The sequence below is a fragment of the Mustela putorius genome, unplaced genomic scaffold (assembly GCF_011764305.1).
Source record: "Mustela putorius furo isolate JIRA1106 unplaced genomic scaffold, ASM1176430v1.1 tig00003845_pilon_pilon_pilon, whole genome shotgun sequence".
Classification (NCBI taxonomy): domain Eukaryota; kingdom Metazoa; phylum Chordata; class Mammalia; order Carnivora; family Mustelidae; genus Mustela; species Mustela putorius.
The window spans coordinates 91,907,834-91,933,855 of NW_025421998.1; the positions used below are offsets into that span (position 1 = coordinate 91,907,834).

Genomic DNA, 26,022 nt, shown 5'->3' on the forward strand with positions numbered 1-26,022 from the left:
AGTACTTACGCTACATGGGTTGTTGGCCGTCTGAGCAGAGCTGTAGAAGGACCCCCACTGGGTGACTCGCCTCTCCTCCCGGGAAGGGGTGCTGTTCACAGGCAGGACGGCTGGGACCCCAGGGCCTGGGACCGCAGTGCTGGCAGGCTGGCTGCTGGGGGCCACGAGGGCAAAGGCGTCGTCCAGGAGGGAGTGCATGGTCTGGCGCGCCTCCTCGATGGACGGCTGGGGCGGGATATACTGGGAGGCTGGGAAGGGCAGGCCTGGATACCTCCCCAGCTCAGCTGAGGACGGTGTCTGCACGTCGGCCGGGAGGTCGGGATCGGACTGCAGCAAGGCAAAGAGCAAAGGGAAGGAGGATCAAGGTGAGCTCCTGTGATGACGCAAAAACGTGACCACAGGGCCCAAATGGAATTTAAGAATTTTCACGGACACTGAGGAAAAAGTTTACCGTAAGAATTTTTTACATAACAGCTATAGGGTAGCTAGCAGTGGCAAGGGGAGCTTAAATCAGGATGAGAGAAAAAAGTGAAAATAGTCAACAATCATTTGGCCAGCAAAACTCAACCAACTATCTGGGGGTGCCTGGGTGGGTCAGTGGTTGAGCGTCTGCCTTTGGCTCAGGCACTCCCCCTGCTTGTGTTCCCTCTCTTCACCGTCTCTGTCAAAAAATAAAAATTTAAAAAAAAAAAAAAAAAAAACCAAAAACAAAAGAACTCACCCACTATCGGAAATGCATGTCAATACCTGCAAGTATGTATTTTTATTAAATGCCCCTAAGAAGCCACAAAATGTCTCAGTCTTATATACTAAAATACCAAGTCAACTTTTCCCACATACCAAAAACTAAAGCAGTCTATTGACTATGGCAAGAAAAAGTTGCCCTACATACCACCCAGAAGAGTTCAAAGTCACCACCATATCGTGCCTGTCTGTGTATAAACAACTCAAATACTTATTATAACAACTGCTTATAATAGTAAATAGAAAGTGTTGATTCAGAAACCCCATGTCTTTCACGTCTTTCAAATGGATTTACCTCTGGATAACATGAGTCAACCCAGAAAGGTTTAACTTATATTCTACACCTACTGTCGAAGAGTCAGGGATAAAAGTAACAACTAAGGTTTCTTAAAATCTTATTTCCTGATACTGCTTTATGAGCAAAATACTGTTGTCATATACACGGAGTCAACTCCCAAGAGACAAAGAGGACACTAAAGTAAGGAGAGGCCTTCCCGGTGTCACCGGTGCCGGAAGCGCACCGTCACAGTCACTGTCAGTGACACCCTGAGAAGAGGAGGGGCTGGGCATGAGGGACTGGTGATCCTGCGTCTTCCATGAGGAAGGGTGGGCGCCTTGTACCTAGAATGCTTCGCTCATCCAGCTGGCCCAGTCCAGCTCAGCTGGTTGGAAGAAGACATTCCTGTCTGTATCAATGTTTGGATCAATAACTTATACAGAAAAATCTCTGTTCCACAGACATACCCTTACTCTCAGACAACTGTCTAAAATTCTTCCTCACGGGGCACCTGGGTGGCTCAGTTGGTTAAGCCTCTGCCTTCAGCTCAGGTCATGATCCCGGGGTCCTGGGATGGAGCCCACATCGGGGTCCCTGCTCAATGGGGAGCCTGCTTCTCCCTCTCCCTCTCCTGTTCTTCCTGTTTTTTCTCTCTCTCTCTGTCAAATAAATAAAATCGTAAAAAAATAAAATAATAAAATGCTTCCTCATGATTAGGTTCCGTCCAACGGGTAATCCATTATTATCCAAGCCAGCACTGAACACTGAAGGGCAGCAGTTGGTTAACTCCAGACAGAAAACCAGACCACGAACTGGCACACTACACATGGCCCAGAGACCTGTTTTGCTTGGCCTGTGCCATCTAAAATAAATAAAGAGTCAATATTTCTTAAAATCTGAAAATTTCATACTAAAGCTCAGATTTCCGGATTCTCCTGGCTGATTCTGAACCTGTGGCATCACCAGGCCCCGACTCATCCACAGAAACCACTGGCCTGAGCCGGGACTGCCCTCCTGAGATTGGGCGGGTGCCTGCCCCTCCCAGCAGCGAGTGGGCGTTCTCCCTGCTGGAGGCGGGACCCCTTGGCCCCAGAAGTCTGTTTCCTTAAAACTAGGCTATGCCAGGGCGCCTGGGTGGGTGGATCAGTGGGTTAAAGCCTCTGCCTTCAGCTCATGATCCCAGGTCACAGCTCAGGTCATGATCCCAGGGTCCTGGGATCGCGCCCCGCTTTGGGCTCTCTGCTCAGTGGGAAGCCTGCTTCCCTCTCTCTCTCTGCCTACTCATGATCTCTGTCTGTCAAATAAATAAGTAAAATCTAAAAAAAAAAAAAAAAACTCATTTAAAAAAAAAGGGGCTATGCCAGGAAAGGTTCTACTAAGTGACATTTGTCAGCTACGAATTCTAAGTACGGATTTGGGGCCCCAAAAGGGGATCTATGACGAAGCCCTGGAAGAACTCTGTGTTTTTTTCCCGGTGAGGTGGATAAAAGGTCCGTGTGCAGGCCTTTTTCCCACTCTTGGGTTTTCCTAGGGAGTAGAGGCGGAAGACTGCGGCCAGGAGTGTGTCATCAACCTAACAGGAGGAGTAAGAGGATAAGTGTCCCTGTAAACACATCCCACTGGTAAGTGAATGAGTCTTTCCAAAGACAGAAGGGATGCTCCCAGCAGTGGTTCCAGTAAATGACTGCGCAGCTGTTCTTCAAAAAACAAAAAAGCAAGCAAGAAAGCAACGACGGACCGGCCCCGAATGGAGTCACTGCCCCCAGAGAGCAAAGCAAGACTTCCAGCCTCTCCCAGGAATGTGACCTTTAACCAGTCGATCTGGAAATTCCTGATCAGCCCTAGTGAGGTAATCTGCACAACAGACCCCCCCTTTTTCCCCCAAAGAAAGGTGACCTTGCCTGAAACAATCCACTCTTTGTTAGAAAGCTTCCTTTTTCTGCCCCCTTGAGTCTCTAAAAACCTTGCATTTTGTACTGCCCCCCAGAGCTCTCTTCTACTTGCTGGGTGGGGACACTGCCCGATTCATGAACTGCTGAATAAAGCTAATGAGATCTTCAAATTTACTCAGCTGAATTTTGTTTTAGAACACCACGTGGCAAGGAAGGGAGCGTGCAGCCACATAAAACACTGCAAGCCTGAACTGAGAGTCCAGCGGCTTAACGCTTATAGCAAGAAACGGGCTGTGATGCTCTGAAGATGGGACTCGTGAATCCCGCCAAGAAAGGAAAGAGCTACAGGGCCACAGGACGTCAGAGCTTCTCGTTCTTTCTTCCTTCAACAGTCTCCTCTCCGGCAGGCTCCACTGCCAGCACCTCCCAGACCAAGAAGAGGTCTTGTTCGTTTTTCTAAATCCTGACATCGGCACAGCGTTTCACAGACAGGTGGTACTGAATTAACAAATGGATTAACAGTGGTGGACGGATGTTAAGATTTACCCAGGGTCCCTGTTGGAATTTGAATTCCGCTCTTTTGAATCTCAGTCTGATAATTTCATTACGAGTCGATCTGTTTCCCTTGCACAGATATGCATCCACCTGTCATTTCTCAGAAGAACGTAGGAATTTCTTCTTTACCTTCAGTCATCGGAAAAGATGTATCCTGGTGCTATCGGGCATCATTTGTCGGTATTATAAGAGAGTGACCTGGGATGGCCGAGGACAATCTCAGCCTGTGCCTGCTGTCGCCACAGAATCATTGATAGAGCCTTCTACCACTCTCAGGTTTGGGTGACAAAGTATCGGGGTAGACAAACTTTTTCTGTAAAGGACCACGTGGCAAAATATCATAGGCTCTGAGTCACATAGTCTCCGTTGCTGTTACAGAACTCTACCACTCGAAGAGGTAGTCAGGGAGAACATGCAGATGAACAAGAGTGATGGTGTTCCAACAAAACTTCACAAAAACTGGTCGCTGGCCAGATCTGTCCTGAGGCCCGTGGTGTGCCGAGGCCTGAATTATAATGGTGACCCTAGTGGCCAAGAAATAACGGGAATATTTCTTCCACCCTAAGAGAAAAGAGCTCATAACGAAAAGATATTTTGAGGGCCAAGTGTAAAATTTAAGAAAAAACATATATGTGTTGTGAAATATTCAAAATTAAATACTACCTAAAAAGGGGGGGAGGAGTTCCACAAAAAGGCACTGCATGTGAGAGCACGCGCTTCAGAATTTTTGCAGAAAGTAAAAAGTCCATCTGAGAAAAATTTCGTTTCAGGGAATCTCTGAAAAATGAAGCCGGTCAACTGCGGTGGTGCTCTCTGGGGAAGGGTTTCTTTCCACCAGCTGAAGGAGGAAACCCTCCACTTGCTGCTAAGAAAAAAGCAAGAAGAGAAAAGATGATCCCAGTTCCCCCAGCATCCCCCAACCCCCACCGCCAGCAAAGGCAGCATGATTTCAGATCACTGAAGAAGACAAATGGAGAGACCCAAGGGCCTCAGATGACAGAACTTGGAGCTACTTTAAAAAAAAAAAAAAAAAAAAAGAGGGGCCAGGATTGAGCTAGCACTGGTACAGATTTCTTTTGAGGGAAGGAGCCAGGCTGACTAGGGAAGTAAGCAGCAGGCGTAGGGTAGGGGGGAGAAGGAAGCCCCCCTTCTTCTAATCACTGGCTTCACACATCAGGCCTACAAGTCCTGTGGGAGACCAAAGCCAAAGCTTCAAGTGACCACTGTGGGGAGCCAAGGGGACCGTCCTCCCAGATGAAGGCAAACACCGCAGATGCCCAGACAACCACCTGTCCAAGACAGGACAGCAGCACAAGAGCTCCATCTGCTGTGAGAACGGCCAGCAGCTCCCCTGTCAGAGGCATTCACTCGCGCCTTCCCCACCGGCTGGATTCATTCCAGGCAGGAGCAAAGCAGTCTCGTCTGGAGAAGCCTGCGCCCTTCAGGACCGCACCCATCCCCATAAGCAGGCGCTCCCAGTCTTTAGGACACTAGAAAGACAGGAAGCTTCCAGGGAAAAGTCGGGTTCTTTCAGATGATCATGATTTAATGATATAGAGCCCCAGTGTCATTACGGTGTTTGGCATATGTGTGTAATCAGGCTTCGCATCTTTCAGGGTTAGTTATTTGTGTCAATAGGAGACAAAGGCTAAGGGCACACCAGCTCTATCCAAAGTGATCTTGCATGTCACAAACCCCTTCTCCAAGGATGTGAGGGTTTATTCCTGATTTCTCGCTAAACAAGGATGCCCTCTGTGAGTGTCTCTGGAAGAAGGAAGGGGTCTTGTGCAACAAGACAGCCTTGCCCCTGGCACAAAGCTCCAGGTGTCCACTGTGCGTCTAGCGCTGATGGAGTCGGCCACATCTAGAGCTCCCTCTCTGTCTGGGGGTCTCTCAGACCCTTGGGGAGGCGGTCCCTTTCTCCCCGGCTCAATGGGGTCTGTGTATGTGTGCCTTAATGCCATCAATGTCTGCCTTGAACACTTCAAGCAATTCGGAGTGGGCCTTTCCTTTCCGTTCGAAAACAAAAATATCTAATTCTGTATTTCATAGTTTCCGTTAAGCTTTCTCTTCCATTCAGATCACACACACACACACACACACACACACACACACAAATAAAATATCTTCTTAGCCCTGCAGGAACAGAAGGGAGAGACAGAACTCTAAATATCCCTCCTATTACCAAGGAACCCAAACAATTATCTGACCAGGGGAAGATAAAAAACAAAACAAACAAAAAACCTTCTCTTTTCCAGTTAACCTCAAGGAGTACCTACCCCGAAGCGTTAGAAAACGGGCTTGCATACAGAAAGGACCAACGCGAGAGTTACACTTCCAGGGGGCTCTCTTGGCAGCCCACTGGGCTCTGTGACCCACCGGCCGCCTCCCCCCATGCCTCAGGGCCCAGCTGGCAACACCATCGCACAGGGCCACAGCCACCACGGTTCACTCTCCTCCCCCTAAGAGCCACCCACCCTGATCCCAGAAGCAAGGGGCGGCATTGCATACCGGGCAACCGATGTAGGCAGAGTTGTGCACCCCGGGGGGCCTTTTGTAAGTGCCGTCGCTGTCTGTGGTGATGAGTCTGTCCTTCTCAGCATCGCCGGGACAGCCATTGACCTGGTGTTTCCGGCGTGGTTTGGGAGATCGCTTTATCCTGGAGCTTCCGGGGGGAACAAAAAGGTTATCTTCATAGGAAATAAACCTTCCTGCCCGTAACTTATCAACTACACACTAAGTATTTTCTGAGCCTCTGGGATATGCTGGCCACTGTGGTAAACACCCCGCAGGGTACAAACAGTGTGTGAGACTCGGCCATGAGGAAGCTACGGTCCACCTGAGCATATTAAACGCATGGAACAAGAGAAAAGCGCAAGGTCAGCGTGAGCTACGGATAGCACGGCTGGCTCTCCGGCCGAGACGGGTCTGGAAGAGCAAGCGGGATCTGACGGAGGGGAGGGATGCGGGGAGAGGGCAGGACGTGAAGGCTCCACCACCCTGAGGGCCAGAAACAGGAAACAGATGAATGTGGGGGGCAGTGACACTGTCCCCACTGCGGGATGGTGGAAAGCAGCCAGCGTGGAGAGGCAGGGCCCCGCCTGTTGCAGAAACACAGGCCCCACAGGTAACCAAAACCATGGCAGGTGTTGAACAGAGCAAGACGTGAATGAGAGCAGTGATGAGAGAAAATGCGGTGCCTTAGGGACAGGGGTCTGGAAGACCCAGAGACCAAGACTCTGAGGGCAGCGGTGCGAAAAGAAAGGGACCTGCCCATGCCGCAGAGGTGGGGGGCACGGAGGACGGAAACCAGGGGGCAACCATCGGAGAAACTAAGAGTGACTGCCGATTTCAACTAGCTGAAGTCCAGGAGGCAGAACACACCCAGGAACAAGATTCCGTGGCAACTGGAGGGGCCGGGGGAGGGGGTGGCGAATGAGAGCAGCCCCAGTGGGAGCAGAGCCCTCGGGGCCTCTGAAGGCAAAGCTGGGGGGGCCTGCTGGGGAGGCGCACCTCTTCCTGGGCTCTATGAACACAGAGGGCACGCTGGCCGTGGGGTCCAGGATCTTGTCAATCTGCATCTGTGCCCTGCGGTACACGCGGTGCCGCTCCCGCGTGTCGCCCGAGGACAGGTCATCCACCACCGGGAACTCGTAGTGACCGCGGCGCTTGGCACGGAGCCGGATCTTGTTCCGATGGTGCTCGATCTCGGACTTGTGCCGCAGCGCCGTCTGGATCTGCACCGCCAAGGGGAGACAAGGGAGACACATGGAATGTTTTGGAAGCTTTCTGGCCCCCATGCGGAAACAGCATCTTGGGAAGGCATCCCTTTCCCCCAGACAGCCGTCCCAGGATCCTGCGAAGCTGCGAGGGGTGTGACACGGACAGCCACACCCACACACGGGGGCAGAGAACCTGCCACCCCAAGGGCTGGCTCCCATAGCCTGCTATGCATCAAGAACTACATTTTAAAAAGAGAGGAAAAGAAAAACATGGCAGTGTATGCTATCAAGTTGTGGGGCCACCGGCCTGGTGAGCACACGCCCTTCCTTTTTTCCAGCAGATGGAGAATCCGCTCTAAGGCAGGCACAGAGGCACGTGCAACTGGAGATGCTGGAGACAGGTCTAGGTTAGGACGGGGCTGTGCAAGGCTGGGGCTCCCCAGCGTTGGTGAGCAGAGACTGCGCACACCACCCCATACCCACAGCGCACATTCTCAGCAAGAAGGAAAGATCCTTAAGAACTCTAGAACTTCTGTAAGAGCATCTACTTTAAGGATCACCTTTAAAGCAGGGAGGGGGTTGCAACTGTACCAATTCTCTACTACCTCATCCTGGCAGAACTCACAGCTATAGTTCTCCGTAGTTCTCAGAACACCTGCTGGTGTTTCTTAGAGGCAGGAAATGGACAAACATGGAGCTGCCTTAGGTGCAACCCTAAACGGGCTTCACTCCACTCACTGTCCAGCCCAGGACAAATCTCTCAAGGCCCAGTGAACAGTGAATTGGCCTGGCCTTCTGGTTCCCAGAATCTTAGGAGGAACGTGGATCTAACTCACTCTTCCAGGATTCAATGGAATAGGATTTTACAAGGTATTACTGGATCCTTGGGGCCAGTGTGGATCTATCAAGGATCATAGTCTATCAGGATCTATCAGGGATCAAAGTCTACAGTGGTCCCAAGATCACCCCAGGTTCAAAGGTTCATTAGGAAAACTCATAGGACTCAGTAGCTAGTCCCATTTATTATAGCAAAATGATGCAAATCAAAATAAGCAAAGAGAAATGGCATGTGGGGCGAAGTCTGGAGGAAACCAAGAGCAAGCTTCTCGGAGGCCTTCCCCAGGAGAGTCACACAGAACAATGTCGCTTCATTCCTCCAGCAATGATTGTGACAATGCATGTGAAATGTCCAGCAAGGAAGCCCATTAGAGATGCAAAGCCCAGGATACGCGTACTTGGGGCCGGTCCAACAGGCTCCCTCCGCATACCATGCGCCAAAATTCCACAGTCCCGGAAGGAAAAGAGATGTTCAGATAAGTCATACTGTTTGCATAAACGATCTGGGCGCGGTGAGCCGCTCTGTTCTGGGAATAGTGGGAATGTTTCTGAAATGTAAATTCCCAAACACCAGCCAAGGGCCCCAGCAGGACTCCTGAAGGACAGCGGGCTTTGCTATGTCAACTCTCTGCACGTCTGCCATACGCCTGCCCGTGTCCTTGAATGGCACTGGATCTAAATAAAAAACTCAGCTTCACACTGAAAACGGAGAATACGTGTCAGCAGCTCCTCGCCTCAGTAACCTTCCGACGCTGCAACTCCCACCTGTTTTTAAGCACTGACCCAATCAGAATGTGAATGTTTAAAAATATAAATGTGCTTTTGGAAAAAAGAGCAAATACCTCTTTGTTAATTTTGTTGGTTTCAGCCACCCGGTCGGCCAGTCCGGGGTGCTGGACCGGAGGTGCCGGGATGGGCTGCATGGCGATCAGCTGTATCTTACTGGGGACCCGCCGGCTGGCCTCCGAGGACCGGGACAGCCTGTCCACGTGCTCGAATATGGAGGCCGACGAGTGCTGCTCATTTCCCGAACTGGGCGGTGGTGGCCCTGGAGCAAAAGGGGAAGCAAAAGCACAAATAAGTAAAGCCATCCTAAAGAAACAGCAAGTAATCGGTCCTCACGCTACTTGGTGCCAAAACTTAGTGCCCTGTTTTGCCTAAAGGTGTTTCAAAGTCTTTAGGAGGAGAAGGGAAAAGGCAGGAGCTGCGCAGTGAGTCACTAAGCAGCTCACGGAGCTTTTAGAGAAACACGGACAGCAGCTCTGACCTCCCGCTCTCATCTGGAAGGAGAGAAACGTAGTCACCAAGGCAATGATACTGGGAAAAAGACCGGGGATGAGGGGAGTGTGGGTCTGCAGGTACGGCCTCTGAGTCTGCGTCTGCGTCTGGCCTCTGAGTTCTGGTTCACCAAGAAAACCAAGGTGAAGACCCATGAGAAGGAAAGGGTCCTACATGTGGGGGATTTGTTCCCACTTTAAAAAAAGAAGACTAGTACCCCTAAAAATCGTCGAGGGGGCTGTGTGGCTCAGTCAGTGAAGTGTCTGCCTTCAGCTCAGGTCATGTTCTCAGGTCCTGGGTTCGAGCCCCATGTCGGCCCCCCTGCTCAGCAGGGAACGGTCTTGTCCCTCTCCTCCTAGCTCATGCTCTCTCACACTCTCTCTGTTTGTCTCTCTCAAATAAATAAAATCGTAAAAAGATAAATAAAACAGGACAGATTTGAACAAAACAGTAGGAAATAGGAGCAGCTATTTGACATAAGGAACGCACACACATCAGTGGTATGTAAGTCTTTGTACTTCCTCTCCGTGTGAATTACATTCATTCGTTACCCCACAGGATTAGAAATGGTTGTTGCAACTGTGAATGAATGACGCCTCTGGTAGCGAGGAGGCAGAGTTGTCTCGATTCAGGCTATTCTGGGGCTTTCTTTCTCTGCCCTGGGCAGGGAGGGAGCCTATCTGTGCAACACAAGCACAGCTGGGCACCACCATTCATCTGGCGGCCGCTGCTCAAATTACAGACAGGATGCCTAAAAGGAGGTAATTAGCTTCTCCACATAGTCTAGCCTGGCTAACTGAAACTTAGCCTTATAAGAGAACTTACAAGGTAGCAGCAAATGTCACAAAGGGGAGGGGGCATTAAGCTACTGACACTTAAAGGTGAGACTGCTTTCCTCCAAGAGGGTGAAAAGACCAGGACACACAGATGACAAAGGAAGAATCATCCCCGCAGTGCTGTGTGCCTGCCTGGGTACCTGCGAGCTGCAGGCCTGGGACCAGCTCCTGTCTGGGCCCTGTTCCAGCCCCCAGCCGTGGTCATGGCTCATGGCTCTAGAATTCACCACTGCACCCAGAGACACACGAGAAGCCCAGAAAATCATCAAGCTTCCATACTGCTCAGAACCTAGCCTTTCTAATATATATATTTTATAACTGGGTTATTTTTATTGTTTGCCATGTACTGCATACTTTAAACACACACACACACACACACACACACAAACACACACAAAACATGTGGACAACAATAACCAACAGCGAGTACAACTGGAGACACAGATTCATGGGTGCGAATCTGCCTTAAGGTTAAGTTTAGAGACTTTGGATAAAAACCCATTTCTATTCAAATATTACAAAACAAAATTGTAATGATAGAAATCAGAGTATGGGATACCATCGATGGAGCAGAGTGACAGAGGGAAGCGCAGTATCCGCTGCTAAAATGCTGAACCAAGGGGCAGCTGGGTGGCTCAGTAGGTTAAAACCTCTGCCTTCAGCTCAGGTCATGATCCCAGGGTCCTGGGATCGATCCCCGAGTCGGACTCTCTGCTCAGCAGGGAGCCTGCTTCCCCCTCTCTCTCTGCCTGCCTCTCTGCCTACTTGTGATCTCTGTCAAATGAATAACTAAAATCTTTAAAAAAATAATAAATTTAAAAAATAAATAAATAAAATGCTGAAGCAATAGGACACTTCCAGAAATACGAACTTCATTATCTGTGGGTGAATACAGCCAGAGGGCATCAGCACCAAGGCCCAGGGCCCCCCAGTTACTATCCGGTGAGGCAGGGACCCCATCTCTCCCTCCCACTCCATCCTGTCCCAGCGCCTCGGACTCCAGTCCCAGAGCGCACATCTGCTGAACACAGGACTACACGACCAGTCACCTCAACTAAGTTTATAAAATGTTACCCCAAAGAGACAAAGAATTCTAATTTATGACCTCAGCTCGTTTCATAAATAAGCACTCCACAATGACCTGGAAAACTCTGATGTGACAGACACTCAAAACAGTTGCTGTGCAATCTCTCTAAAACTATGAATTTGTGTTGCAAACCTTTTTTTTTTTTTTTTTCAAGATTTATTTATTTGAGAGAGAGAGGGCAAGCGAGCAGGAGCGGCAGACGGAGAGAATCCTCAGGCAGACTCCCCGGCCGAACGCACAGCCCGACTCGGGGCTCCATCCTAGGACCCTGAGATCACGACCTGAGCCGAAACCAAGAGTTGGAGACTCAGCAGACCACACTTTCCTGCCTTGCCTACTCTTTCACACGTGCCACAGTGGATGTCCGCTCAGCTCCAGCTAAGAATTCCATTCTAGAATTCGGAATTTGTGCAAAGCTTATTAATGAAGTTCCAACTACTTCAAAATCACACCCTTGCACACGCGAGTTTCACAGTCCTTACCTACTGGCTGGCATCCTGCTGACAGAAGTGTGGGGGATGTGGCATTGCACAAGGACAGCACAGTGGGGGCACAGTAACACTGTGAATGCCACCGCCTTCACTCGAGGAAGGTGCGTCACCTCCCTATCTCCTCTCGCTCTCCCCAGCTCTGCTAAAGGGAACCCCTGGTAATGCTGTGACTTAATCTAAAACCATGACACAGTGGCATCTGAGTCAGTAACCTCATAAAGGTCTATCCATGGACAGTCCTGTGTGCATCATGGTCCAGCTGCCTTCCACAGACCGTCAGCTGGGAAGGAATCAAGCATGACCTCTAATGGACCAAAACCAAAACCATGCTCTTTTCTCAGCGATCATTGCCATGTAGGTCTTGGAAATGTCAGATGACTTGTGACATCCATCAAAAGCCTGGCCAAGGAGTGGGAAGGGACCCAGTGGCCATACCACCTGCTGGGATAAGAGGGGATGCTGGCCCCAGGGCAACATGGAGGAGGGACCCGAATGGTTCTCAAGCAACGGACTTGCCACAGAAGAAAGACTTTCACATGTTTACCAAAAAAATTCAAAAGCTAGGATTAGAAACTTGCCATCTTTTCTCTAGGCTATTTAATTAAGTTCTATGCAAGCAATAAAATGCCTTCACGGCAGCTTTACAGAAATAAAGTGAATTGATATTTACAGTGAGAAAATCATCTTTCTAAAACATGAAAATAACATGCAGACTGTGGTGTCTCTCCAAATCGTAAGAGCAGCAGCTAAGCTTCTAGAACTCACAAAAACATCGAAGCCAATTGCCTCCTGCCACAGGCAACTCAGTCCCACACCTGACATGCTCACTACCTGGATTTTGAATATACGAGGATGGTGACTTTTGATTTTTGTTACCCACGCAGAATACACCAAAACTGTTGGGAGTTAAATGTAAGAACAAAAAGTAAGATTTTCTCAGATAAGCAATTAACAGGAAGAGAGAAACTCCAGAGCAGATTCTTGCCCCCCCCCCAAATATTTCCTTCCTGGGATCAAAATTAGATTTTAGTCCTGTCTATCTGAAACCGAGCACTTGTCTTCACGGTGCCAGACAACTTCTAAGATTCTGTGAAACTGAATCCAAAGAAAAAAAACTCTTCCCTTATTCTAAGGGGGTTTTCTTTAACATCAAGAAGGAGCGGGAAGGAATTTCAAAAATGAGCTAGTTTAGTCCCACAGAAGCCCCAAAGGCTGAGGGACTCACAAGGTTACACACATGACAGTGACAGATCAGGCCCTCTGGCTTCCAGCTAGAATCTGTTCATTGACAGAATATGGCTCATTCTGTATTGCATTTTCAAACAAAGAAATTTGCGATGACAGATGTTTAAGTCTAAAAATTAGCATTAAAAATGATATCTGAGGGGCGCCTGGGTGGCTCAGTGGGTTAAAGCCTCTGCCTTCAGCTCAGGTCATGGTCTCAGGGTCCTGGGATCGATCCCCATGTCGAGCTCTCTGCTCAGCGGGGAGCTGCCTCCCACTTCTCTCTCTGCCTGTCTCTCTGCCTGCTTGTGATCTCTCTCTCTCTCTGTGTCAAATAAATAAAATCTTTTAAGAAAAAAAATAAAAATAAAAAAGTAAATAAAAAAATAAAAAATAAAAATGATATCTGAGGCATCCCATTCTTCTCTGCATTACTAAAAGAGTCCTGAGATATAAATTAAACTCCAGCAAATGTAAGAGCACACTCATTAACAGAATCTGTGAAACTAAAACCAAACTACCTCGCCATCACACCAGAAAGTGTCCCTAAGTCTAGTTAGAACCTGTGGGCCTAGTCTGACCATAGAGCATGAGGTCTACAGTACAGTCCTTTGGGGTGGACATGAAGTTCATTCCAGACCTAACAAGCCGCAGACTACAGACACAAATGCGCTCCACTGTTGGACCCCATGGAACTAGCTGCAGGAAGAAGGCTCTAGCAACAGGACCCAACAGGATGCACTTGGACCCATGACAAATAAAGGGCCTTCTGGCAGTGACAGCTGAGAAAAATCCAGAATTGGATCACAAGAAGGTCCCTAAATGCTGGAGGTAGTTTTTGAGACTCTGGTTTTCATTTGATTTCTCCTGTTCTTCGGGGAGGAAAACCATTAGGACTCTAAACTAGAATGGAACGTGGCTATTAACCTCAAAACACACTTGAGCGATCCCCTAACCTCTGGCACGGTGTCCTGCCTCCATCCAGACACCAGTTCGACATTAGGCAGTGATACTCAATGCGGAGAAATTCACCATATGGATGATGAATATTCCCCTGCAGACTTTTTTTTTTTTTTTTTTTTTTTAGTGTCTAGCATTTGAAGTAGCATAAAACCTGATCCTCTTGGAATCTCATAATCCCTACGTTTACCACGGAGAATGGGAAGAGTCACCGACCGCTCTGCGGAGCTCTGTGGGGCTGGACATCGTTCACCGCTCCCGGTGTCTTGTCTCCAGCGTCCCTCTCGCCGGACTCCTCGCTTACGGTAGAGTCAGCATCCGAGGGAGAAACTCTACAGTCACAAAACAAATGCAAACGTTAGGGGACGACGACACAGGGTGGGGGTTGGGGAGAGGTCCCATTAATTTAGATGTGGAAGTCAGGCTTCTGGGCAAAACAGACCGAAACTAGACCGTTCCCAAAAACCATCTTCAAGGATAGCACATGGTCCCCTCCTGAAGACAATATCACACGGCTTCTAGGGCTCAGCAGGCGGCATTCCAACAAATGCTAGGAAGCTAGCTAAAGGCCGGCTGGAGGACGGTCCCTCAGTTACCAGAGCTCTGGACTGGCAGTCTGAGTCTGGCACAGATTGTATCATAAAATCTGTATTCAGGCCCAGTTCCAGGTCAATGGGGACTGCAGAATCCCAAAGAACCCAGGATGGTCCTATCGTCAACCCCACAGAACCCCACAGCTCTGGGAGAAGTCCATACTTACAATACAAAAGCAACGATCTCCCCTGAGCTTTGATTCTGCCTATCAAAAGCAAGGGTGACACAGAACCAACTTGCACGAGGCTAATCAAAGGCCTCAACCAGTTAGCACCCCTTCTCTCTGGGCCCCTGAGGGATGCTAAAGTCCTACATTAGCCATGCAGACCACTGAAATGTTGCCTCTAAATGTTTAGGATGAGATGACCAAGGGAAGAGGAAAAAAAAAATGGCAAAATTATACTAACATATTCAACAGTCTTTAATGATTTGATTTAGTCTTAGCCAGCAAGATGATTAAGCAAATAACATCTCTCTACATAATTCATTTTCTTTTGTAAAGATCGTGGTGTAATATCCGTTAAAATTGTTAAAACTAGGCCAGAAGCCCCTGGGGTAGGTTTTCTGGGAAGTCAGAAATCGTGACAGCGTTTCAAATGTTGGTATGATCACACACTTCTTCCCTCTTTGCAGGAAATCAAGATTTGGAGTTCAAAGCTCAAAGGCAGGCTGATAATTTGAGGCTTCCATACCCTAGTGTTGATTGTGCTGAGATCTGAAGGCAGCTGCATAAAACCTGACTCCGAACTTTCACCCAGCTACGGCCCTTCTCCGAGGATCAGAGGGCGATGGGGGACTTCCAGGGGGCATGTTAACATGCAACCCTCCGCCTGCTTCCCTTTGATAGGAGGAATGGAAAGACACTAGGGATGGGGAGTGGGACAGGGAGGAGACGGTGCCGAGTCCATGGAAACATGCTAACGAGGGTGACAACACAGGCGGCCAGAGGGAAAGCAAGCAAAGAAAAAAGGATCTGATGAAAGTCCCCCGCAGGCAAAGCAATGAAGGCAGAGCCAGCCGCTGGCACAGCAGCAAAGGCAAAGCCAACCACTGGCTGCGTGCCTATGATGTGCAGTGCACTTTTTAGACATTTCTTCTGATACCATCTCCAGAGGGCCCAGAATGATCACCCCAGAATATACCCACCAGGCTAGGCAAGAGCTAATCAAGTATCGAGGTGCGGGGCAGGGGGACACCACCAAAGAATCTGGCCACCTCTGGTGGTCCCCTGGCGTGGATCAAGAGCCCTCCGGTTCGTGGACTTTGGGCAAGCTGCCGCCAGTGTCCTGGGCTGCGAACCCAAGGAATACTCACCATCAGCTCTTGGGACACTGGAAACTGACAAAACTGAGGAGGGAAACATGCTCTGCAACAGGGAACAAGACAGAAAGCCCGATAAGAACCTTCCTCTGTGACGGACGTTCTTGGAGGGGATCTTGGCCTTGGGGCTCGGCACGTCTCCGTTCTCAGAGGGCGTGGTGTGGTCCTTCACAGGTCCGGGCAGTGGTGCTGGCTCGTGAATCATCAGGATGTCGTCTTTATTGTGCTGACCCAGATGCTGCTTAGCAAAGTCAAAGCCCTTCACACTAGGGATCTGCAACTAAAACACACACACGTACACACACAAGTGAAGACCGTCAATCTGAAATCTGAGGACTGTGAGAGCTGGTAAGACTGCTGAGCGCTGACTTCTGACCTGAGATGGTGCCTGCCAGCCCATCATTCTAATTCAACAAGCATCGCTAAATCATTAACCGTGTGCACAGTGCCGTTCACACGTAGGGTTTGCAGAAAAGACAGACCCTGGCGAAAGATTAAAGAAGAGTACAGGATCAAAGAGCTAGACCATAATGCAAATCGTATCACAAGACGATACCTGACCCACTGTCACAGTAGCGCGATCACATGCTAGGCGATTCCGGAGGGAGTGGCACGAGCGAGATACTCTTTTTGTTTTTTTTTTTTTTAAGATTTTATTTATTTATTTGACAGGGAGAGAGAGATCACAAGTAGGCAGAAAGGCAGGCGGTGGGGGGGTAGCAGGCTCCCCACTGAGCAGAGAGCTGATGTGGGGCTTGATCCCAGGACCCTGAGATCATGACCTGAGCCGAAGGCAGAGGCTTAACCCACTGAGCCACCCAGGTACCCCCGAGAGAGATATTCTTTATAGAGAAATGGAGACTTGAGCCAGGATTCACAGGACAGGTAGAACTTGGAAATGAAAAGGGGCAGGTACACAGAGAATGTTCTAGATCATGACCAGAGAACACTTCTGGGCTGGGAAGACATTCCGTCAGCTGCCCTAGAAGGGTCAGAATGTGGGGAGGGGGAGAAGAGGGGGGCCAACGCCAAATGCCAGTTTCTAGAGCAGAAAACCATGAAATATTTCTGAAGAGGCAGATTTCTAAAATCCAAGCAGACAGGACACAAAGGGCTGTCGGAGGGCCAACGGTACCCACGCAAGAAATGACAAAAGCCTGAGCCCCAAACCCTAGCAATGGAAACGGGAAGGAATGAATAGATCTAGAGACCGGACTGAAGGATCTGGAAGCCAAAAATAGACGCAGGAGGCAAAGGAGGGAAAGCAGCCAGTGATGACTTCAATGACTTCTAGGCAGGCGTCCTGAGCAGGGAAAGGGACATTCATCATGAAAGGATGCTAACCTGAGGAGATAAAAAGACGGGTTTCACTTTAGACACGCTTAGTTGGAGATGGCAGAAAAAGCTCCAACGGAGAGTAGCCCTGTGTGGCTGGACACGGAGGACAATAGCTTGGGGGAAATTTCGGGCTGGAGACAGGACTTTGAGAGAATCTGTACAGAAGAGGACAGGTAGGGAACCTGAGACTTTTCTCTCTTTTTTTTTTCCCCCTCAGATTTTTCAAGATGAAAACAGAGTCTGTGGATAAAATGTTGGGGAACATCTAATAGTTTGGGGCTCCAAGGAGGAAAAGGAGGCAAGGAAAAAATAGATAACCTCAAAGAAAAGAATTTGTAAAGTTTGATGTAACAGAAGGCAAGATAGAGAATTTCTAGAAACCAGTGGCCAACGGAAGTCCTGGGGGGCACAAGGAGGAAGGAGAGAGGGGTCTTCAAAAAAGCCCCACCTCTCACACTGGGGGTCGCAGAAGTCCTACAACCCACCACCCAGAGCTTCCCACTCGGCTTCCAGCTTCCTGCATGAACACAGGAAAGGTGCTAAAAAGTACAGAGAACTGTGGGCAACAAAGGTGAGGCTCCCTTTGTGCGACACTAAAAGTGTAGGGGGGAGGGGTCGTGCGTCATTAATTTGAGCTTGCAGGTAGAGGAAACTCAGCTGCATTTCAGGAATTGTCCCAATGTCCTCCTTGGAAAGAAGGCCACAGCACAACCGAAACCCTTAGCCAAGCTGCATTCCACCCCTAGAGACCGTCCATCCGTCAAAGACAAAGGCCAAACCAACCTAAGGAGTTATTTTAGACAATGTGTTATAAAGAAGCAAAAGGTTTTGCCATATCTGTGTTAATTTTATGCCAAATGAGCACCAGGGGCTTCTGTTGGTGATCTCGAAGGTCTTTTAAGCACCACAAATCTACTACGATCAGTGAAGAGAAGGGAAGGAGTCTGCAGTGATGACTTCTGCCAGCAGAGGGGGACAAAACTTACTAGAAGTGCGGTCTACACAGATGTTGCTTGGAAACAAAAGGTAAAGACCCCATGTGGCTGTATTTTCTAAATTAATGATGTCATGTGACAAGGCCAAGCGACTCCACCACAGTCCTTGGCTCAGGAACACTCTTCCATGAATATGAACCCAAACCTGCCACCCTCTGGTTCCCCGTCCCTTCCAACCACTCAGGATAAGTCAATCTCCTCCTCCACAGACTGTGACCTTCAGCAGGGTTCCCTCAATCCCTGGGGGTGTTCGTCTTCCTAGGGGCATGCAGCCACTTTGAGACCGTCAACATCCAGATGGACAAGCTCTGTGTACTCTCTTTACCATCACCAGTGATTTTCCCATCACCAGTGTGCCTGTAGTCTAGGCATCCTGTTCCCTGCTACTGCCCCCACCCCCCATTCTAAGGGTCCTTCTCCTGCTTTACAGGAGAGAGGCGCCCCCTCACCCACACAGGAGCCTTTACCCAGCCGCACCTCATGGCAGCTCCCTAAACCAGCGGCCCCTGAAAGAATCACAAGCATAATAAATGGTCGCCGAGTCAACACCATCAACGCCATTTAAGAAAACATGGTATAATCTTTTTTAGTCTATTTCCCAGCAAGAAACTAAATGCCTCCAATGACTAAGAGACAATCAATGTTGTAAGGCAGATGGTCTGCTTTACCAAAATTGAAGGAGGAGCCGCAGATCGCCTCCTCCAAGCAGAGGTCTCCAAGTGAATGAGGGAAAAACAAAACAACTCTGCCTCTGTGTGCAGTCAGCGTACCCGAAGCCCAGGAGTTAATACAACTGGTCTACCCTGACAAACGTGCCAGGGTTCATGCAAGAAACAAGCGTATGTATGTGTCAAATGCTTCATTATTTTGGCTGTTGGCAGTTATTATAAATACCTACGCATTCTTGGCTATCAGATAAAAGCTATGACATTAGATACAAAATTTTATAATTTAGCAACAGGGTGTGACACATGGTAGACCATCTGTAAATACTGGATGACTAAATGAATTTTTAAAAGTCAACTGAAGCTTCAAACTTGCGGCTCTTGTGGAGAGCCATGAAAAAGGGTATACGTCATCAATAACTATATGGCCATCGAAGCCCTGTGGGTTTACTGTTGATTCCCACTAACATCATCAAATATCTCCATTAGATCCTTGCAATTCTCACCAGCAGGGTAAGTCTCCACCTTCTACGACAATAGAAATGTGGCGACTATTCGGTGCTTCTGCACGAAACAAAAGCTATCTTAGAACACCCAGAAGGAAGAAATTAGAGAAAATCTTGCCCTCTCGTGGAATTAGCTCCTTTTGTTTCATCCTTACTTTCCAGAATGCTTTTTCTAGCTTTTCCATTTCTTTAAAAAAAAAAAGAAATCTAGTATTAAATCTGGCTGTATTGTATCCCCAGCTTCCACATGCAGAATAAGCTTCAATCAGTATTTTATAGAAGAAGAGCCACAATTAATTAGTGCCTTCGATATTTCCATTAGGACCCCTTATTTCTGAGGAAAGGAGGCTCTTTTGTTCCTTCTCTCTTTAATATGTCACAGAGGGGACAGCCCGATTGTCCGTGCCCCACTGGAATAACGCCGCCACCAAGTCAGAGCGGGCGGGTAAAGCAGGTCAGCCGAAGAACAGGAGAGATGCCTGATGAATTCTAAAGCACGTGAGCTGTGAACATACTACAGCCCGGGCGGAACAAGACGGAGCGAGTCTCCAGCCCTCCAGGGAGCGGGAGGCCCTGGGAAGAAGCAGTTAAGACGACAACAGAAGTCACAGAGCAGACCCCAGCCGCGCCGTCTCAAAGACAGCGGCATTGTCTTCCCATTTCTTACTGGACGGATGAGATCCGTGGACGTCTCCACAGTCGCCGCGCTGCTTCCATGCGGAAGGCGGGGGCACGGTGTCGTTACTGCCTGTGTCTGCCGTGCCGTCGGGCCTCGGTCACCCTGCAGAACCCCAAGACTCTGCCGCCCCCGGGGGCTGCAGCAGATCGCAGCCGAGGGACCGCCGGTGAACTGAACTCTCCACGTATTAGGTGCCACGGGGTCCCTGCAGACACTCAAAGGGCAACCCGGCCACGGGGGACGAGATGAACTTGGCTGAGATGGGAGAAACGCCCGTGGAGCCTCTCTCTTCAGTCAGCTGTCCACACGGCCTCCCGACGCGGTCATTCGGACATAAATGTGTTCAAGCTGCTCTCCCTGCTGAAAACCCTTCTGTGGCTCCCCACTACCTACAGCACCACTGCCCACCGCTGATGTGCCCGACAGCTCCTCCCAGCCTGGCTCATGCCTCCTGTCACCTTTGGCTGTGCCCTTCCAGACGTTTGCTCCATCATGCCCGACGTATGGGCCATCCCCTCCACCTGGGCTGGCTCTCACCTGGCTTCACCTCTACTTCTGAGCTCCAGCCCCAGCCCTGCCTCTTTCCAGGAGGCAGAGGCAGCCCCCCACCCAACGGCGGGGTAGGGGGGTGCGGAGTGGGTCTGCCCCTCCTCCCTGCTTCTAAGATAGCCTAGACAGACTTCCACTGCTGTGTGTCCTTCTCCTTCCGGAAGCCCTCGAACCAGGGACTGCACGTTGCCGGGGCTTGCAACCAGCCTGGCCCCGCTTGGCTCAGAGAAAATGCTCAGTGTTTGCTGAACGGATACGCAGTGACTAAGGCAGCTCCGTGTGGCTGCCCGCAGTACCCACTGGTCAGGAACCATGGTCCCACGACAACCAGAGATCGGACTGTCCCCACGGGAAGGAACAAGTGTGACAGGACCAGCGGCATCTAGCCAATGCCATTCCTCTCTTCAAACAGAACCTCAACAGGGCGATGTGGGTCCAGCTGCCGTTTTCCTGAGACCAGTAAACAGGGATGACTTTAAAGAGACTCCAGATGAAAGAGAAGGGTTAGATTTGGTTTTCTAATGATTGGAAATAAAAAAGGACCCTGTCTCAAAATGTGAGAGAACGGCCTCTCCTTCATACCATATGATCAAACTAATCCACTCCCCAGCCAATCTGAAGAGGCTTCCTGCTCATTACAGGGGGCGGGGGGGGGGGGGTGTTGGTGGGCACGTGTACTGTCTGCGATGTTGGTAGCTCTGGGATTACTGAGCTCGAGGAGCAGTGAGGCAGCAGCAAGGGGGCAGGGTGAGCAGAATACGGAGACAACAGAGAGCTGGACCAAAGGAAAAAGAAGTCTTGAAGTCCCAGGGGAAACTAGCACCTTTTCAGACGAGATCGGGCGCGTTCAGGGTGGTATGACCGTAGACAACTAGCACCTTTTCAAATCGTCCCAAGGGATGGGCTGGATCGAGGCCCTTCACTACTGCCGGGTAAATCTTAGAAGAAACACTGGTGAAGGAGAAATAGGACTCTCAACTAAACAGAGATCATCCTTTTCCCATTATAAACACACAACAGAATCTATACGGTAGTTTCCTGTGCCAGCGAAGCAAGGACCACCCTTCTGAAATGCCATGGAAGTTAGGCCCCCTCACCCAGGTCAGAAGACGCAGACTCCCCAGGGACTCTGCCACACAGAAAACCTTCTGACAAATAAGTTGTAAAGACATGCACAGATCCTCCAACACACGCAAAGCGAGAGCAACCCCAGGGCTGGAGTTCTATTTGAAACTCTGTCCACCTGATTTTTTTTTTTAAGGATTTTATTTATTTATTTGAGAGAGAGAGAGAGAGACAGCAAGAGAGGGAACACAAGCAGGGTGAGTGAGAGAGAGAGAAGCAGGCTTCCTGCCGAGCAGGGAACCCAACATGGGGCTTGATCCCAGGATTCTGGGTTCATGACCTGAGTCGAAGGCAGACACTTAACGACCGAGCCACCCAGGTGTCCCTCTGTCCATCTGATTTACAGCAACATCTGGTGCATGAAGATATTTCGGCAGAAAAGTAAGAGAAGGAGAAAACTTGGGGAGCATCCTGTTTTGAACTCAAGGGATGCTGTCCTCTGACATTTGCATGAAGTAACAGATGACAGATGGGCTTTCCCAGGGAGTGTTTAAGTTAGGGAACCTAGAACATGAAACACCTGAATCCATAACCATCTACATTGGGCATCGCTCTCTGCAACCACACTCTTTCACCAGAACAAAAACATTTCCAAACTCACTGTTGATCTTACTAAAATGAAATTCACACTATGAATGATTTAGTGCCTCCAACACTTTTTCCAGGGTTTTCCACGGCACTATCTTGTCTAAGAACAAAACAATCTTAGCACACTCCGTAAATAATAAATGGAGATAGGTAATAAATATAATGTTAATGTACAAAATGCTTCCAATACACTTGATAACCATCCACTTCCAATTTAGTCACGATTTTGCAATTTTACCTAATTCCTAAGAAAAGGAATACTCTTCATTTACTTTTACAAAGTACAATAAATTCAGAATGCTTACTTTTTTTTATTCAGCAGGTGTACCTTTGTAATGGGCAGAATTTTTTAGACCCAGACAGAATAAAGCTAAAAAGTTAACAGACAACCCTTTATCTCTTGTTCTCTCTCTTCCTTGCTTTTTCTTATCAAAGTTCCTGAGTCAAGTACGTTCCTCTAAATGTGTGAGACCCACGGAGGGGGCACATTCACACACAGTGGACGATGACCACTTTCCATCCCTGTGGTAATGGCCTGTCCCCTGATATACTAGAGGTGAACGGCTACTGCATTCTCTTCCAAGGTTTGTCAGGTTTCTTTCGCTCACACCAGATCAACCAAAACTCAATCCTTACCAAAACCTAATGTCTTTGCTCTGAAGCTGGTACGTGACAGTTCAAGATTGCAGAAATCACTGAAACATAAAAGTGAGAATTGCTAGTATTATGAAAACTAAATGGGATGCTTCGGTACGACATGAAAAAGATGTTTAAAAACACACTGCTGTCAAATTCGGTGTAAGTGAACAAGCTCTAGAAGATTACAGAGTTGGGGTGGGATCGGGGAAAAAAAAAAAAACGGAATTTTACAATCAGGTTGCTCGTTTTTCTCCAAAGAAACCCACACTGGAAACTGCATTTTGGTGTTGTTTTTTAATTTTTTTAATTTTAATTTTTGTTTTTGAGAGGGAGAGAGAGAATCACAAGCAGGCTCCGTTGGTGTCTCGGGTGTGGGACAGAGCCCGATGTTGGTATCCCTGATGTGGGACTCAGTCTCACGACCCTGAGATCATGACCTGAGCCTAAATCAAGTCAGACACGTAAAGGACGGAGCCACCCAGGTACCCCAGGTGTGTTGTTTCTTATGAGAAAAACCAAACAAAATCCTCTGAGTAAACCAAGAGTCCAAAAAATAAAATGTTAAAAAAAAAAAAAGGACTCAGGGGCACCTGGGTGGCTTAGTCATTAAGCATCTGCCTTCAGCTCAGGTCATGATCCAAGGGTTCTGGGATCAAGCCCTGCATTAGGCTCCCTGCATAGTGGGGAGTCTGCTTCTCTTTCTCCCACTCCCCCTGCCTATACTCCCTCTCTCACTGTCTCTCTCTCTCTGCCAAATAAATAAATAAAATCTTTAGAAAAAAAGAAAAAAGACTCGAGGTACATCAAAAGACTGGTGAATACAGACCCACTCATATATTTAAATTAAAATATTTAAGGAGTATAGTATCATTTTTCTAATGATTAGTTGGTCTTGATGAAGGCACACAGTGGCTTTCTGATACAGTGGACAGAAACTAAAGGAGCCGTCCAGTGGTACCGTGTACAAAAGAGACACACAGATCTGAGACAACCTCCTTTGGCTCCTGTTCTTTGAAAATATCCAGGGTGACTATAGATCAGAATTCATACAAAAATGGATGTGATCTTTGAATTAACCATTTCGTAAATAAAATTACAGGAGAACTCAGCACTCGTGACACGGCTAAGCCTTGATAAGGGCTTCATCTTCGCGGCCTATAATTAAGAATACAGAAGAATCGTGGTTCCAGTAAGCAAATGTGAGGCAAAGAGATACCACCACTAAAGCCAAAAAAGTATCCCTCTCAGCTTTCCGCCCCACTGCTGAGCATCGAGAGCCTGAGCTCGGCCTACCCCAGCCCGTGAGACCACCTGCGTGCAGACTGGGGCTCACCCTCTCACCTTCTGGCGCTGCTGGATGCTGGCCACCGTGTCAGGCTGGAAGTCCAGCTTGTCCGTGCGGCAGAGTTTCCAGTACAGGATGACGACAATCACCATGACCACCAGCACTGGAATGACCACGCCGACAATGACCCAGAGGTTGCTGCTCTGGGACTCGGGGGACGGCCTCTTCACTCTGTCCAAGGCTGCAGGGAGGGAAGACAGGCTGTTCATTAACTGTTCTGCACTCACCTCCCTGACGGCCTGTCTGTGCAGGGAACGTGGCTTCTTCTATGAGAAACCTGGAAGCTCTTCGTCATTTCAGGTTGAGGCAAATGGTTAGACTCTGCAATCTCCTGATGGCCAGAAACACTGCCTAGAGGGACCTTAACGCCCGAGGGACCAGGGTGACATACGGACAGGTCTAAAGGAGCACGGCTCATCTGACGGCAGGGCTAGGTTAATTCCAGGTCTCCTGAGTCCCGGGTACCCCACTGGCTCTGCCCTAATCTCACTGCAGGAACGTTTCCATACTAAAAGGCAGAAATCCCCATAAACGGTCTACCTTACGGGGTCTGCCTTAATTTCTTCACCTGTGTATCTCTCTAAATTCCTGAAACAAGATTTAAGGTACCAGGTGTCAGTTTAAACATTATATGACCTCCAACTTACTTACTCAGAGTTTGCCCCTCCCCACCCTCCTGATCACCTCCCCCCTAACCCCGACCCCGACCACTGCCGCAGCCTCCCAGCTTCCCTGGCCTTGGAGGAACTCGCTTCAAGTGCTCTGCCTTTCTCTCCTTTACCAGCTCCTTTCCTAACCTCCCCTCCTGGGCCTGGGCCCTCGTCTTCTTCATACCGCGCTCATCCTCTCAAAGGACTCAGCTCCTCTTAAAGCTCAGTTTCCAGTTACCAAAATGTCCCCCTCCCCTCTGCCCAACCTTCTCACCCATTATCATCACTTCATAAAAACTGCTCCGTGAGAAGGCGAGTTTCCTCCTTGCCTAAGTTGTTCTGTCCTGGAGGCCTTTGCCTTATAAATGGTACCTTACTATTTTCTTTTTCCAAAGATTTTATTTATTTGAGAAAGAAAGAGAGAGACCGAGCAGTGGGGAGGGGCAGAGGCAGAGAGAGAAGCAGACTCCTGCTGAGCAGGAAGCCGGATGCTGGGCTCAATTCCAGGACCTGGAGATCCTGACCTGAGCTGAAGGCAGATGCTTAACCAACTGAGCCACCCAGCCGTCCTGGTATCTTACTAATTTAAAGTGCATTTTATTACATAAATGTTGTCATCTCGATACAGTGCACTTTAGTCATTAATACGGTCGTGACTCTGAGTCTTGTCTTTTCAAATACAGTTCAGTCTCCAGGGGCAGGGGCTAAGTTTTATGCTCTTTTCATATTCCATGATGGTTAGCACCTGCCATGGGATCAAAATGATTCTGCTCAAAGATGTAACAACAGGAAAGATTCTCGGCGCTGGTGTACGGGTGGGTTCCGGCCTCTGAGACACCAGGGAGCCGAGCAAGCAGTCCACAGCTTGAGTGCCATGGAGGAGGCACAAATTACACAGCAGAGACCACACGGGAAATGGAAAAAGGGACAAACTATTAATCTTATCTTTAAATTTGGCCTGAAGAGCGTCTATACACGTAGCTCATTTTGCATGAAAACGGACAACACGGGAGGGACAGAATCAAACCAAGGAGCTGTGACAACCGGATGCTCTTCTTAGTTCTGACCTAGGAACACCCAGGAGGGGCCCAGATGGACCCAAGCAGGCCCGGCTCCCAGGGTCGAC

At 48.9% G+C, this 26,022-nt stretch overlaps 1 protein-coding gene across 1 annotated transcript in view; it reads right to left on the reverse strand.

Moving 5' to 3' along the window:
- The window catches only part of KIAA1549 (KIAA1549 ortholog), a 135,054-nt gene that overhangs the window by 34,058 nt on the left and 74,974 nt on the right, over positions 1 to 26,022 (reverse strand). The window contains exons 10-16 of the mRNA XM_045089746.1: positions 24,243 to 24,427; positions 15,901 to 16,097; positions 14,120 to 14,235; positions 8,870 to 9,075; positions 6,982 to 7,205; positions 5,980 to 6,133; positions 10 to 327 (exon numbers count right to left, since the gene is read on the reverse strand). Of these exons, the coding sequence (XP_044945681.1) occupies positions 10 to 327; positions 5,980 to 6,133; positions 6,982 to 7,205; positions 8,870 to 9,075; positions 14,120 to 14,235; positions 15,901 to 16,097; positions 24,243 to 24,427 (1,400 nt within the window). The remainder of the gene's footprint in view (positions 1 to 9; positions 328 to 5,979; positions 6,134 to 6,981; positions 7,206 to 8,869; positions 9,076 to 14,119; positions 14,236 to 15,900; positions 16,098 to 24,242; positions 24,428 to 26,022) is intronic.